The sequence below is a fragment of the Branchiostoma floridae genome, chromosome 3, assembly GCF_000003815.2.
Source record: "Branchiostoma floridae strain S238N-H82 chromosome 3, Bfl_VNyyK, whole genome shotgun sequence".
NCBI lineage: Eukaryota > Metazoa > Chordata > Leptocardii > Amphioxiformes > Branchiostomatidae > Branchiostoma > Branchiostoma floridae.
Genome location: NC_049981.1, coordinates 4,940,005 through 4,953,573, shown reverse-complemented (window position 1 = coordinate 4,953,573; position 13,569 = coordinate 4,940,005). Strand labels below are relative to the sequence as shown.

The window sequence follows — 13,569 nt, the reverse complement described above, 5'->3', positions numbered from 1 at the left end:
TCAATCCATCAAACCGGGTTTCCCCAAGTCATTAAAATGATAGCCTGGATGCCAGACTGTTTCTAGGGCTTACAATGCTGGATGATAAGCTGTTTCTGGGTAAGGGGACACGCAGCCAAGCCTGGATTCTGTTTTAGGGCCCACACGGCCAAGCTCTTCGGCACCAGGGCCAACATGAAATGAAAGATGTGGGGGGGGGGGGGGTCTAGCGCATAGAGGGGGGGGGGGCTGATATCCTTGGGGCATGTTGGCACTGAAGCCGAAGAGCTGGTCTGTGTAGGCCCTAGAAACTGTCTGGAATCTACATTTGTAGGCTATTAAAACACACACACCGCCTTATCTGAAACTCTGAGTTCGAATTCCACCCCAAGGGAAGGGGTGGAATTGAATCGGTCAGTGGGGAACGTGCTACTTGTTTTCTCTGGGTTTGTGGTCTTCCTGTTATGCTTTTGCCACGCATACCTGGGAGAGAGGTCGTTACACCTGGGGCACGGGTTGTTACACTTGGGACAGAGGTTGTTATAACTAGAGGACAGGTTGTTACACCTGGGACACAGGTTACGTTGTTACACCTAGAAGGCAGGTTGTTAGACCGATGCCATGTTACACCTGTTAGGTTCAAGTCAACTTGCACCAAAGCTGTATTGTTCAACCGCTGTGAGTTCCCTTTGGCGTAGAGTACAAACTTCTCAGGCACGCGCCAGTGTCTGGTTGTTACATAGCTGTAGCTCTGTGTGAACGAATGACAGTGGATGACTTACTGAATTACTGTAAATGTATTTTAGTTCGCGGAGATTTAATTTCGCGGTAGCGGGAAACTGGACTTTTCGCGGTGGTTTTAATTTTGCGGTAGCACCATGCACTGTAGTCTCTTACTGCTATGAAACAAAAGTTCGAGGTAGTTTTTAATTCGCGGTAAAGCGGCCACCTACATTAAACCACCGCGAAAGTTTCGGAATGACTTACTGAATGACTGAATGGCTTACTGAACGAGTGGACGAATGAATGAAAGTATAGATGAATGAATGAATGAATGAATGAATGAATGAATGAATGAATGAATGAATGAATGAATGAATGAATGAATGAATGAATGAATGAAGATTTGCTGTGTCCCTACAGGGTGCACATTGGTCGTTTTGATCTAGATCTAACGCTAGTTCACCTGTCTGTGGGGGAACCTATATCCGCTGTATCTAAAAACAGTGTTTAGGGATATAAAACCAGTGGACGTGGCTTCAAACTGCAATGATTTCTAAAATATTACAATATGAAACCACGTCCGGTGACTTGATATCCCTAAACGCCACGTTTGTAGAAATAGCGGATATAGGTCACCCTACGGATAAAGGTGAACTAGCGTTATGTATCAGGACGACTCGAACCATCACTAACTCAGCCCAATGCAAATCTGGTCACATCGCTCTTGTCAACGATCCGTTGATCTATAAATGTAGTAACTATACTCGGAAAAAAGCATACTTAGGTATTCGTGAAAATGTAATCTAATTCGTAGAATGCGTATCTTACTGACAATGTTGACAAGGAATCAGCGCGTATTAGTTTCACAATTTATTGACCAAGTCACAATACATGATATCTAATAGACAGGACTTGAGTTTTGTTCAGAAACTAGAACTCTTTCGCCTTGACTTCAGCATTATCATTTTTACTACTTCAAACCCATCATCAAAAGAGGAATATCCCAAAAGAAAATTATTTACAACCCTTGTAATTATAATAGTACTAGGGAAGGGGTATAAGCTATTTTGTTTGTCAAATGTATGTCAAAATTATTCATAACCCGTTTAATTTCAATTGTATTTGTACGGAGCAATTTTGTTGTTAACTGTATGTCAGCAGCTGGTTTGTTTTTTAAACACTCCAAAACTCGACTTTGACAGAGGGCACGTTTCCGGGCACGCTAACATTCAGACTAAACATAGCTTCAGGTCTCGTTCCTGTATTACTCCGAGTGGGCACTCCAAAATATAGATGGGCCCCCAAAATCGTGTGTTTATGTAGACGATAATTGCCTTTTATCGCCCCATCTCATATAAAAAGGATTTGAGATGAAAGGTTGTGTATTTCTGACCGGATCGTGTGGGAAAGTTTTGGCATTCGCGCGCGTGTCGGACGTGTACGACTGTTTGTCCTGAGTAATGCGGTCAGTGGTTCACTAGAGGAAAGTCCCTGTTGCGGATAGTAATAATACAAGGGCAGTTACAGATGTTATAAAAATTGATTCACCGGTCAGATTTTTGGCGCATTTTTTTAATTGATTATTGGATAAGTGCTCTTGCAATAGAAACTAGAAAGGCCGACATTTGCTTAAGAGCAAATACAGCATATTTCAGCCATACCCCTTCCCACGCAACATTGGACTGTTCCAAATCACCCCTGCGCAAAAATGGAACATCCTCTTAACAGTACATTATCCCCCAAAGTGGACTGGTATTGTGAATTGATTCCAGGTAAAAACAGAGCTTGCTTCTATTTTTCAGAAAATGACAATAATCACACCTTCCATTCAGAAAATTTTCATCATGACTGAAAATTGTTGAATGACTTCATGTAATGTCATTAACAATTTTCAGTACGATAACTAGGTGTAAGTTTAAAAAAGTATAAGCTCCTTGTGATGTGGGTACATTTATTATTGCAGTGAACTTTTTTTATTCAAGTAGGGCATACGATTTAATAATTATCAAGCAGGTGCAGGTACTGTAGGAGCGTTTGTTTTCTTCAAGCTGTAAAACTGTTAAACTGTTTTACTTTGTATGCAATCAGCCATCGAGCCTATTCTTATTTTAGTTTAACAACTTCCTGCCAGACCCGGAAGATACGATTGAACCTTGTTCGAGGATTTATTTTTGTCTGTCTGGTCAGTCTGTTCATACCCTGGCGCTGAGAGTGTTTTATTGGGCTGAAACTCTGGCAGTTTAAAGTTATTTACAATTTAAATGTTCAAAATTTATGTCAAACAACAACAGCACTAGGAAATGTGGCCACTATAGACAGGTGGTCACTATAGAGAAAATGTCGGCTCTGTGGGGTGAACGTCCGAAAGGTCATGGCATGGAGAACGAAAGTGCTGTAATTAAGCCTTTTACAGTACTTTATGCCAAAAATTTATGCCAACTATCTTATGCCTATCTATACCAAATGTTACTCATACCAGGGTACAGGGGTGCAAAATATACCGTTATAAGACCGTCAACAACAGTCGCACGGAGCTAACAGCGCAGCGAAAATACCATCGCTAGCGTTTCAACTTCGGATAACAAGTTATAAGTACTGTTGAACTCAGTAACGTTAAAGTTTGTACACTTCAACGGCACGAACTCAACCTTCAGAGAGATACACTGTGGCGTTCCCCAAGGGAGTTGCCTTGGTCCGTTGTTGTTTACGATCTTTACCAACGACTTGCCACTTACCGTGACGGAGACCACCCCCGCCATGTACGCAGACGATACATCAGCATATGCGTGTGCGCCATCAGTTGAGACAGTTACGGTTAAGTTACAGACAGACATGAATAACATATGTGAATGGGTGCGTTTAAACAAACTCTTCTTGAATGCAAAAAAGACCAAGTGTATGTTGATTGGGAGTAAACCAAAAATGTCAAAGAAACCTGAACTCACCTTATCTGCTGACGGGAGTCCTATACAACAAGTTACAACTATGAAGCTACTGGGGAGTACATTGGACGAGTGTCTTACATGGGACCTCCACATAAAAGACACTATTAAGAAAATGGCTCGATCATTGGGCGCCATCAGAAGAAGTGCGGCATATTTGGATCAGTCGTTACTGAAATTGTTGACCGAAACACTTACCTTGTCACACCTGGACTACTGCACAGCGGTTTGGACTTCTACTTCACAGAAGAACATCAACATACTAAAAGTAATGCAGAATAAGGCGGGAAGACTTATTCTTGGATCTTACCGCATATCGGTCAGGCAGATGAACAGTGTCTTATCGTGGCAGACGGTTATGGAGAGACTTTACGTTACCAACATGTGTACTTTCCATAAAATACTCTACTTCAACCAACCTTCCACTCTTTACAGTAAACTACATCTCGTATCTCACCAACACACCTACAGCACAAGATCCGCAAAACGCAATGACTTCAAACTACCAAAACCAAAAACAACAGCTGCAACGAAGTCTTTTCTCTACCGGTGCTCAAAATCCTACAACACTCTTCCACAACATATCAGATCATCCGTTCCATCATCCTTCAAACTACTCATCAAAGACAGGCTAAAAAGGACTCAAACATTCTGAACTGGTAGCACATTGAAATTGATGTAAATATGTATATACTATGTAATGTTATGTGTATGTGTACCAATGTAATGTATATGTTTTAATGTATGACCCCAGGAAGAGTAGTGGATGCACATGTGTATTCACTAATGGGTGTCATTTTAACAATAAACAATAAAATATTTAACAATAAATTGTTTTTAGTTGCCTTTCACGGTTTGACCTGAAATAGTGTTACGCTAAACTCCTGAAGAGAAGTTAAGTGACTGCTGCGATTATCATAGATATGCCCCTAAGAACTGATACAATATAAAGCCTTCTGAATAGTCTAAAATGCGAGAGCCTTAGGCGGGCTTCGCTCCCCCTGGCGGGAACACTGCTATATCCGGAATCATGAGGCCCCGCTTATGAATATTAATTAGCCTTTGGCCTCCTCTTCGCTGATTGGCTAGGTCTTTGATTCAATTAACTCTCCGGCTGACGGGCACAGGTGTGGCTCTGTGCGGGGTCACGGAAGGTCACGTCAGGAGGCCAAAAGAAAACAAATTTCCCCTCAGAAAAGTGCCAAAATTAATCATTTTAAAGTTGTGTATGTCAAAAATTTTACTTCAATCTTGTTACCAAGTATCTAATGCCTATCTATACCAAATTTCAGGTCATTTAATTGTAATACCAGGGTACAGGAGCCAAAAGTGTCCTTTTTTTGGTCAAAAATTGGCCAAAAATCGCAAAAATAAGCATTTTGTTGCACTGTATACCAAAAGTGTTGTTGAATTTATATGAAGAGATTATCAAGGCACATCTGTGTCAAATTTCAGCTCATTCGGTTGCAATACCAAGGTACAGGAGCCAAAAGTGTCCTTTTTTGGTCAAAAATTGGTCAAAAAATCGCAAAAATAAGCATTTTGTTGTACTGTACACCAAAAGTGTTATTGAATTTATATGGGGGCATTATCAAGGCACATCTCTGTCAAATTTCAGCTCATTTGGTTGTAATACCAGGGTACAGGGGCCAAAAGTGTCCTTTTTTGGTCAAAAATTGGTCAAAAAATCGCAACAATAAGCATTTTGTTGTACTGTACACCAGAAGTGTTATCGAATTTATATGGGGGCATTATCAAGGTACATCTCTGTCAAATTTCAGCTCATTTGGTTGTAATACCAGGGTACAGGGGCCAAAATATACAGTTTTGGTCTAAAATTGACCAAAAAATCTCAATAAAATCATTTTAGAGGCAGATATGACAAAACTGAGAAAAAAGCATCAAGGTATTGGCCCATTCTACCCCTGTGCCAAATTTCAGGTCATTCGGTCCAGGAACGGCGGAGATGAATCACGTTGAAGATTTGACAGGAGAAAGAAAGAAGAAGAAGAAGAAGAAGAAAGAAGAAACATTACGAATACAATATATTTCACCATACTATGTATGGCTGAAATATAATTAAAACATCTCCAGGAGAACCGTTTCTGTATTGGATTTTCGCCCATTAGAGTTGCATATTGAAGCGTTATTTTAAATGAGACAACAAAAGTCCGGTATGATACCTTCACATTTAAAACACACGAACATCGCGTTTGGCAGACAACGCGTTTGGTTTTTATTGGGAAACATAACGGGAGGTGCTGTAACTTCGGACGACTTTTTACTAGTTCGACATCACAGAGGACGGGTGTGGGTTGTTAGAAAACCGTTACGTTTAGGTCAATTAATAAATGAGCATGTTAGTATCGATAGCCTTGTCCTTGTGGAGACGACTTTACATGGTCCATGCTCTATCAAGCGGTGGATTACAGTCGGATAAAGCGGCGCGGCATTGAAAGTAACAAAACGTTCGATTCTGTTCTACTTCAAACATGGTGCTCTAACTTCGGATGATACATGATCAGATCAATTTTCTAAATCTTAGTTAAGATATGCGTAAAAGAATTGGGAAATTACGTATCAAATAACTTCAACTTTCCACTGATGGTCAATTTTTGGTCGTGCGTAAATCGTTAGAGATCTGAAGCGCACTGTAACGAAACATGGGCTTACGCCGCCAGTTCCTTGTAGGCCATGTCGACGTTGATGATCTCTTAATATTGTGCCTAAGGTGGTAAATAGTTAGGCTTCTGAAAATCACTGCAAACTGCAGACGCACAAATAGTCCACATATGTTTTCCGAAGCTGCCTAGCCATGCCTACACCGGAAATTGACGCGTTGACCTCTGCACTCGGCAAGCGCACACCGCATGTGAATCCAAAATGCGCTGTAAACATCCACTGTTGTTCCATTGAAAGCCGTGGCAGATTCTATCCATTCTGGTAAAATGCAAAGAAATCTTGGTAGCTTTTACAAGTTACAACCGATTTCCTGGTTGGTTAATTCGCCATATAATGCGTCACATTCTCCCTACATAATAGCGTAAGTTGCTATCTTTCTTTCCAAAGCTTTATTCATACATTTATACATATACATACAAAGACATACTGAAACAACGTTGCAGCCTGTTATACATTGCTGTAAACATAGCTGAATTAAGTTAGTCTCAGTCTTTAAAAAATCCTGATATATACAACATAACATACTAACAATAGTCGGTCCGCGCCAAGGCAAACATTACCAGCAATCAACATTTCCATGTAGTGGTAATAAGACATTGATAACAGGCTATAAATCAGTATTTAAGAGTGCGGACAAGTATGGAATGGCACTGTTTTTGTACCTATCATATCTGGCAAAAGGTATGCTAAGCTCGAGCCCTCGTTTTAAATCTCTGTTGTGAACTTCATTACGTTTAGCAGGCAACCAGCTTCGAAAAGTGGGAGAATTAAACATGGATTTCGCAAACTTAAGACATAGCAATTCTCTTCTTGATTTTAAGGTACAAATATTTAGCCTACATAGAGCTTCGGCATAACAAGTATAATCGCTGCCCAGAATTATTCTTAGCGCACGCTTTTGTATGCGTTCTAATGCAGCTGATTGTTGGCATGTTAAACCTGGATGCCATACCGGGGCCGCATATTCCATAATAGGTCGGACGTATAATAGGTATATCTCACAGAGATCTTCAGTGCAGACACCAGAGCGTTTTAGTTTTTTAAGCAGAAAAAGACGACAGCTTGCTTTTTTTATAATAGCGTCAGTATGTTTTCCCCATTTCAAGTCCGCAGACATCCAGATACCTAGTATACAGGCATCTTCAGTGTACTCCAAGGCTTTGCCATTCAGTAATAACACAGGAGGTAGAGGGGGATCCTTCATGAAGGTAATACACATTAATTTGCACTTATCATCGTTCAATGTCATACGGTTTTCAGATGACCATGTATCTAGTTGGTTGATTGTTGTCTGCATTGAACTCTCTTCACTGAATAATCGACTTTCTTTTAACGACAGATCATCAACATACTTCCATCTATCCAGAAAAAATTGCATAGCATCATTCACAAATACAAGAAACAGGATCGGCCCTAGTTTAGTCCCCTGTGGGACACCGGATGCAATTTTCACCCAACTTGAAATAACGCCTCGGTACCGGACACATTGTGTACGCTCAGTAAGAAAATCACAAAGCCATGGTAAAATAGAAGTGCGTACACCACATGATAACAATTTACGGATTAAGATAGTATGATCAATTCTATCAAACGCTTTGCTAAAATCAGTCAGCAAAACAGTCTGGATACTTTTAGGGGTCTCAGCACCGCGAAGAATTGAATCGATCATACTAACCAAGTAGTGGACAGATGAGCGCCCTTTTCTACTGCCATATTGGTTTGGATCCAGAATTTTGTCAATGTCTTGGAAAATCCATTTTGAAATAAACGATTCAAACGTTTTCATAAAAACAGAAGTGAGTGATATTGGTCGTAGATTGTCTACTGACGCTGGGACTTTCTTTGGAATTGGAGCAATAATGGCTTCTTTCCATTGTTTGGGAACACGTCCCTCTTCCAATGAACAGTTGAAAATATGGGCAAGAATTTCACTAAATTCGACAGCAAATGTTTTGACAATTTTCGGGGAAATGTTATCAGGGCCGCAACTTTTCCTGGCATCAAGGCGCTTCAAGATTTCATGAACCTCGTATGAATGTATATGCGGGGGTCTAGAAGGAGAAGGCAGGTAAGATGGCAATGACTCAAGGTCAAGGCATGGAAGTTCGTTAACGATGTCAGAAAAGTGATGGTTGATCACATTGGCAATATCGCTGTCAGTCAGAGGAGTGCTGCTGGGCACAGACACTGATACACTCCGCTTGGAATTTAGTATGTTGCGTAGACACGCATGCCACCTGGCCGGATTCTCCTTCTTTAACACATGGATCTTACAAACATAATATCTTTTCCTTGCCTTAATACACAGTCGATTTACACTGTTTCTTAGCTTTCTATACAATGCCATATTGCCAGAATGAAAAGCTTGCTGTCTCTTCTTAATAAGTGATTTGATATGGGGAGTAATCCATTCCTTATCGGTATTGTGTTTAACGACAGATTTCATAGGGAAATGATGGTCTATTCTACTTTGGAGAGTTTCATAGAAAATATTAGCTTTAGTTTGGATGTCGTGGGCATCAAAGACTTCAATCCACGGGTGGGAGGAAATCCACCGTCCGAAAGAGCGGACCTCGGAGCCCTTAAAAGGGCGAATTTTTGACCTCGTTTTCGTACTGATAGCCTTGTATTCACTGGGAAACCATAAAACAGTATTGTGGTCGCTCATTCCTAAGGGCTCCTCAATCCGAGGAATTTGGTAAAATGGCTTCAAATTGGTTATAATTAAATCAAGAATGGCTTCTCCCCTAGTAGGCTGTCTGACCAGCTGTTTTAGCTGGGCTCCATTAAGAATATTGCTAATATCACATCTATTAAAATCTCCTAAAACACAAATTCCTGCAAGTGGGTACCTAGTATTAATCTTATCAATGCTATCAATAATATGTCTACGTAACAATTCTTGGCTGGGTGACGCCGGAGGATTGTAAACAGCACAAATAACAATATTTGCAATGGAACGTGGTAGCCAAAAGGGCTTAGCCCATACCCACAGACATTCAAGTTCTGTAGGTATTTCTATGAAGTCTATGATCTCAGCATGTATGGAATCCTTAACATATATAGCAACACCCCCACCACGGCTTTCCTTACGACATTGAGAGAAAAGGTTAAAGCCATCAATATGTGTACATTCCGGAGGGTGTTCATGAGTAAACCAAGTTTCAGAAATTACTGCTATATCAATCCCATAACTATTCAACGAATCAGACAAAACATCCATCTTATTCAACAATGATCGAGCATTACTAAGCAAAAAAGATGGAAGACTTCTAGTACTTAGTCCCACATTGTCTCGGCCAGCCTCAGCAGCCTTGTCTGCTCTGCCGTGCGCATCTTCCACCTGCTGCTGGGGGCTCCCCGTCCTCGAAAATCCACCGATGCTGTAGTCCTCGTGGCGTCGGAGTAAGACGTTCCAAGGCGGACTCTGGGTTGGTACTCGCCCCTGATGAAACTAATCAGGTTTCTGGCCAGCTGAATAGTTCCCTGACTGTTCAGGTGTACACCATCATGACATATGTAGTAGGGTCCGATGTTACTATTGTCAATGAAATTCCAGTCATTTGCCTTGCACATTCATTTGCCTTGCACAGTCATTTGCCTTGCACATTCTTAATTCCAGTCATTTGCCTTGCACATTCTTGATGGACGAGCCAACAACTCGGAAGCACGGGTGTGTGTTTAGGGGTTGAACATAAGTTTACGTTTTAGGTAAACAATGATGTTTGTTATGAACTGCGTTTCAATAAAAAAAATATTAAATACTTAATATATATTTCACGAACAATGCATACATATCTGTGATTGGTTTCTTAGTATTTCATTATAATTTATCACACCCCTTTAGCAGTACTATTGTCGTCCTTGCGCTAAGGCTTACACAGCGCGCAATACCCTTGAGCGGGATAGACTAATATGAACATGGGGGAACATTTGCACGGAGGAATGTCCACTTTAAAACCGAAAGACTCCAAACCGTCACTGAAATTTGGTTACCATCATAACTACCACCAATAAATAGTGATTTGGTAACGGGACGAAATGTATTTTCAGATACAATGGTCAAACAAAAGAGTGATGTGATAATGTTACAGTCCAGCTATTTTCCCACCAAATTCGATTTACACAGAAATCGTGACAGAAACTTTTCATACACGGCACCAAGACTTCTCTCTGAACCAAGAAGTGTGGAGTTGACATAATCGTATTTACCTTATAATATGAGCGAAAGGAACATGATTCCATTATTAAACGCGTCTTGTTATTTTGAATTGTTAGTGTGCTATTTTGTTAATTACTACGCGTGAAATACACGACCGCCAGATTAGAATGCTTCTTATCAACACGATCGTGCGAAGAAAATTTAGCTTTTGTAGATCGTTACACGGACCAACTTATACTACAACATTGATAACACCACACGAATGTTTGCCGAATTCAGAATTTTACTCAACAATTTTGAAAGATTGCCTGAGGTATATGAACTAGTTACGTTAGAGAAACAGTTGCTTTAAAAATGTTACATAGAGTTTCCCCTACTCGAGAACATAAAAAAAAAACATAGCAAGCAACTCTGTAACATGGATTCACCAATGACATTTACAATTACAATTTCGATGAGATTCTAAATGTATGTACAAAAATGAAAAAAAAAAGATTATTGTGTATATAACGTTATCATCAAATCATATGCCTTTGCATGTGTAAACATGCCAGGACGGTGTCTAACCTAGTAACAACGACTAGAACTGTAGCGACGGGACTCGCACTCAGAAACGCTAGATCAATCACTGTACCGAAAGCCCGTACTGTGAGGCTTAGTAACTCCTTCCTCCACTGTGCAATTCGGCTCTATAACAAGACAACTGCCCAGTAAACACTATTCAACATTTTAGTCGCTATGCACACAGTCTGTAACTTCTGTATGGTTTGTCTAACGTAACTTTAATGAATTATTGTACTATATGATCGCTCAGCGAAAAAGAGTGTTTTTGATATGCCGGTTATTGCCAAGTCTTGTAATAAGAACAAAATCCGGGTGTATCATAGCGTCCATACGCTGTCAATGGCGTCCTCGTTGAACGGGAATATTCCCGTTTTCTTGAAACCCGCTTTGATCTTGTCCGCGTTGAATACCTGGTCTTGCACTGAGGCAAAGATCCTTGGAAACGTCGTCTTTCTTGCCTGAAACCTGGAGTCGACGGCCTGTAGTGCCTCTAGGGTTGTAGCCCACTTTGTCTTCAGCACACTGAACACGGTCACATCTAGCGGCTGCGTAAAGTGAGAGGTATGGGGAGGGAGCCCATAGATTACGATCTTTTCCTCCATGGCCGACATCAACACCTTCAGGGAGAGGTGGCTACCGTGTTGGTCGAGCACAAGTAGAACTGGCCTCTCCTTGTGGCAATGGGGTAAGAAAATCTTGAAGTACCACTGCTCAAACAACTCTTTGTTGATGTAGCCTGACTCAGACGATGCGTACAGCGCACCTGGGGGTCCTCCATCAGAAAACTTACCAGACGGCAGGGCCTTGTTGAACACGATCATTGGGGGAACCACCCCTCCTGCAGCGCTCACGCAAGACATGACTGAGATGTGGTCACGCCCTCCTGATCTTATGGAGGGCGCTCTCTTCGACGCTGTTGGCACAATAACTCTTGATTTCTTGGCGTCCAGGGCCATGCCCGTCTCATCGGCATTATAGATCTGATGGGGCCTGTTTTGCAAGTTGTTCTCCTCCAAAAGTTCCCCTACTTTTAAGAAGTGGTCGCCAACGATCTTAGCGTTACTCATGGCTGCTCTCGCCCGGTCGAGGCTGTCGGGTGATCTCAGGGAGATTTCTGGGTGCCGCCGTCTGAACCCCATCAACCACCGTTTCCCAGGCATTTTGCCACCGAAACGAGGTTTCTGGTTTCTCTCTTTACTGCTTAAAGCATCTACTTCTTTAGCGAGGGCTTTCATCACCCCCGAGGTGAGAGGGAACCCTTTTGTGGCCATGTACATTGAGTACTTGACCAGGGCCTCCTCATCCTCGGGGGTTAGTTTCGTCGGTCTTCCAACTTTTTCGCTGTGCCTCTCATGGTACCTGTCATCTAGCGTGCTTTGTGGCAAATTGTATTCTTTTGCCACGCTATAGATCGCTTTTCTTTCTTCTTTTATGGATTTGAGTGCCTGTTGCATATCCTCCTCGTCCCATTCTTTGTATTTCCTGAGTGGGCCAGACATCTGTAAATAATGAGAAATTATAAAGTTGATACTATGGTATTTTATTGATTACAAGCACTATGCAGTTTAAAGTCTTTTGTTAGAAATAGGCCTTGATGATTTCATGATAATTAGTGTATCTAAAATGCATTGCTAATCAACCGATGACTTTCCCAGGTGTCGCTTGTTGCACCTGTATGAACTAGTCCATAACCATTCATGGGATTTCAATTGACATGACCCTGATTTGAAACCATTCAAAATGCTTAGGAAAGCTCCTGTCTCAACTAGACAAAAAATAGTGATTCATGGTATCTGTATTCACACACACAGGCGGCAAAGAGCCGCGGGAAACTGTGTATCGTTTTAATTACGTCTTTGTTTATGTACTGCAGCTTTCTGCCCCCAAGAAACGATTTTTCGTGTTGACCTTGCTAACGTTCTATTTTCCTTCATTGTGTTTACAAATTATCATCGTATAAATACACCCGTTTCGCCTCTTTAAAAAGGTTTGCTGACTCCCAACAATCTTCAAACGTAAATTAAGCGAGGATTACTTACCCTGACACCACCTAGCGATCTTCACTGAGTATGCAGAGGGCGGCAACCGCCGGCCGCACGGTCATTGACTCGTGTCAAATGTCGCCTTCACTTTCGAACAGAATGATGGGAAATGCCGGTCGTGACGTGGTGGGAGGGCGTTCGAAACAGCGCTGTAGTTGTGCTTATTATATTTCAGCCATACCATATATGGTATGGTGAAATATATTGTATTCGTAATGTTTCTTTCTTTCTTTCTTTCTTTCTCCTGTCAAATCTTCAAATCGAATCATCTCCGTCGTTCCGGAACCGAATGACCTGAAATAATTTGGCACAAGAGTAGAGTGGGTCAATACCGAGGTGCTTTTTTCTCATTTTTTTCATATCTGCCTCTAAAATGATTTTATTGAAGTTTAAAGGTCACGTTTTGACCACAACGGTATATTTTGACCCCCTGTACCATTGAATTACAATGGAATGACCTTAAATTTGGTGTAGA

At 41.2% G+C, this 13,569-nt stretch overlaps 1 protein-coding gene across 1 annotated transcript; it reads right to left on the bottom strand.

Moving 5' to 3' along the window:
• Positions 1–11,369: 11,369 nt before the first annotated feature.
• On the bottom strand, positions 11,370–12,551 carry LOC118411141 (jerky protein homolog-like). Its single transcript, XM_035813187.1, has one exon. It carries the CDS (start codon positions 12,549–12,551, stop codon positions 11,370–11,372), a length of 1,182 nt encoding a protein of 393 aa, XP_035669080.1.
• Between the last annotated feature and the right edge of the window lie 1,018 nt (positions 12,552–13,569).

Bases quoted from the DNA above. Each gene is read 5' to 3' on its own strand.
- LOC118411141 (XM_035813187.1), bottom strand. From the start codon at position 12,551: ATGTCTGGCCCACTCAGGAAATACAAAGAATGGGACGAGGAGGATATG.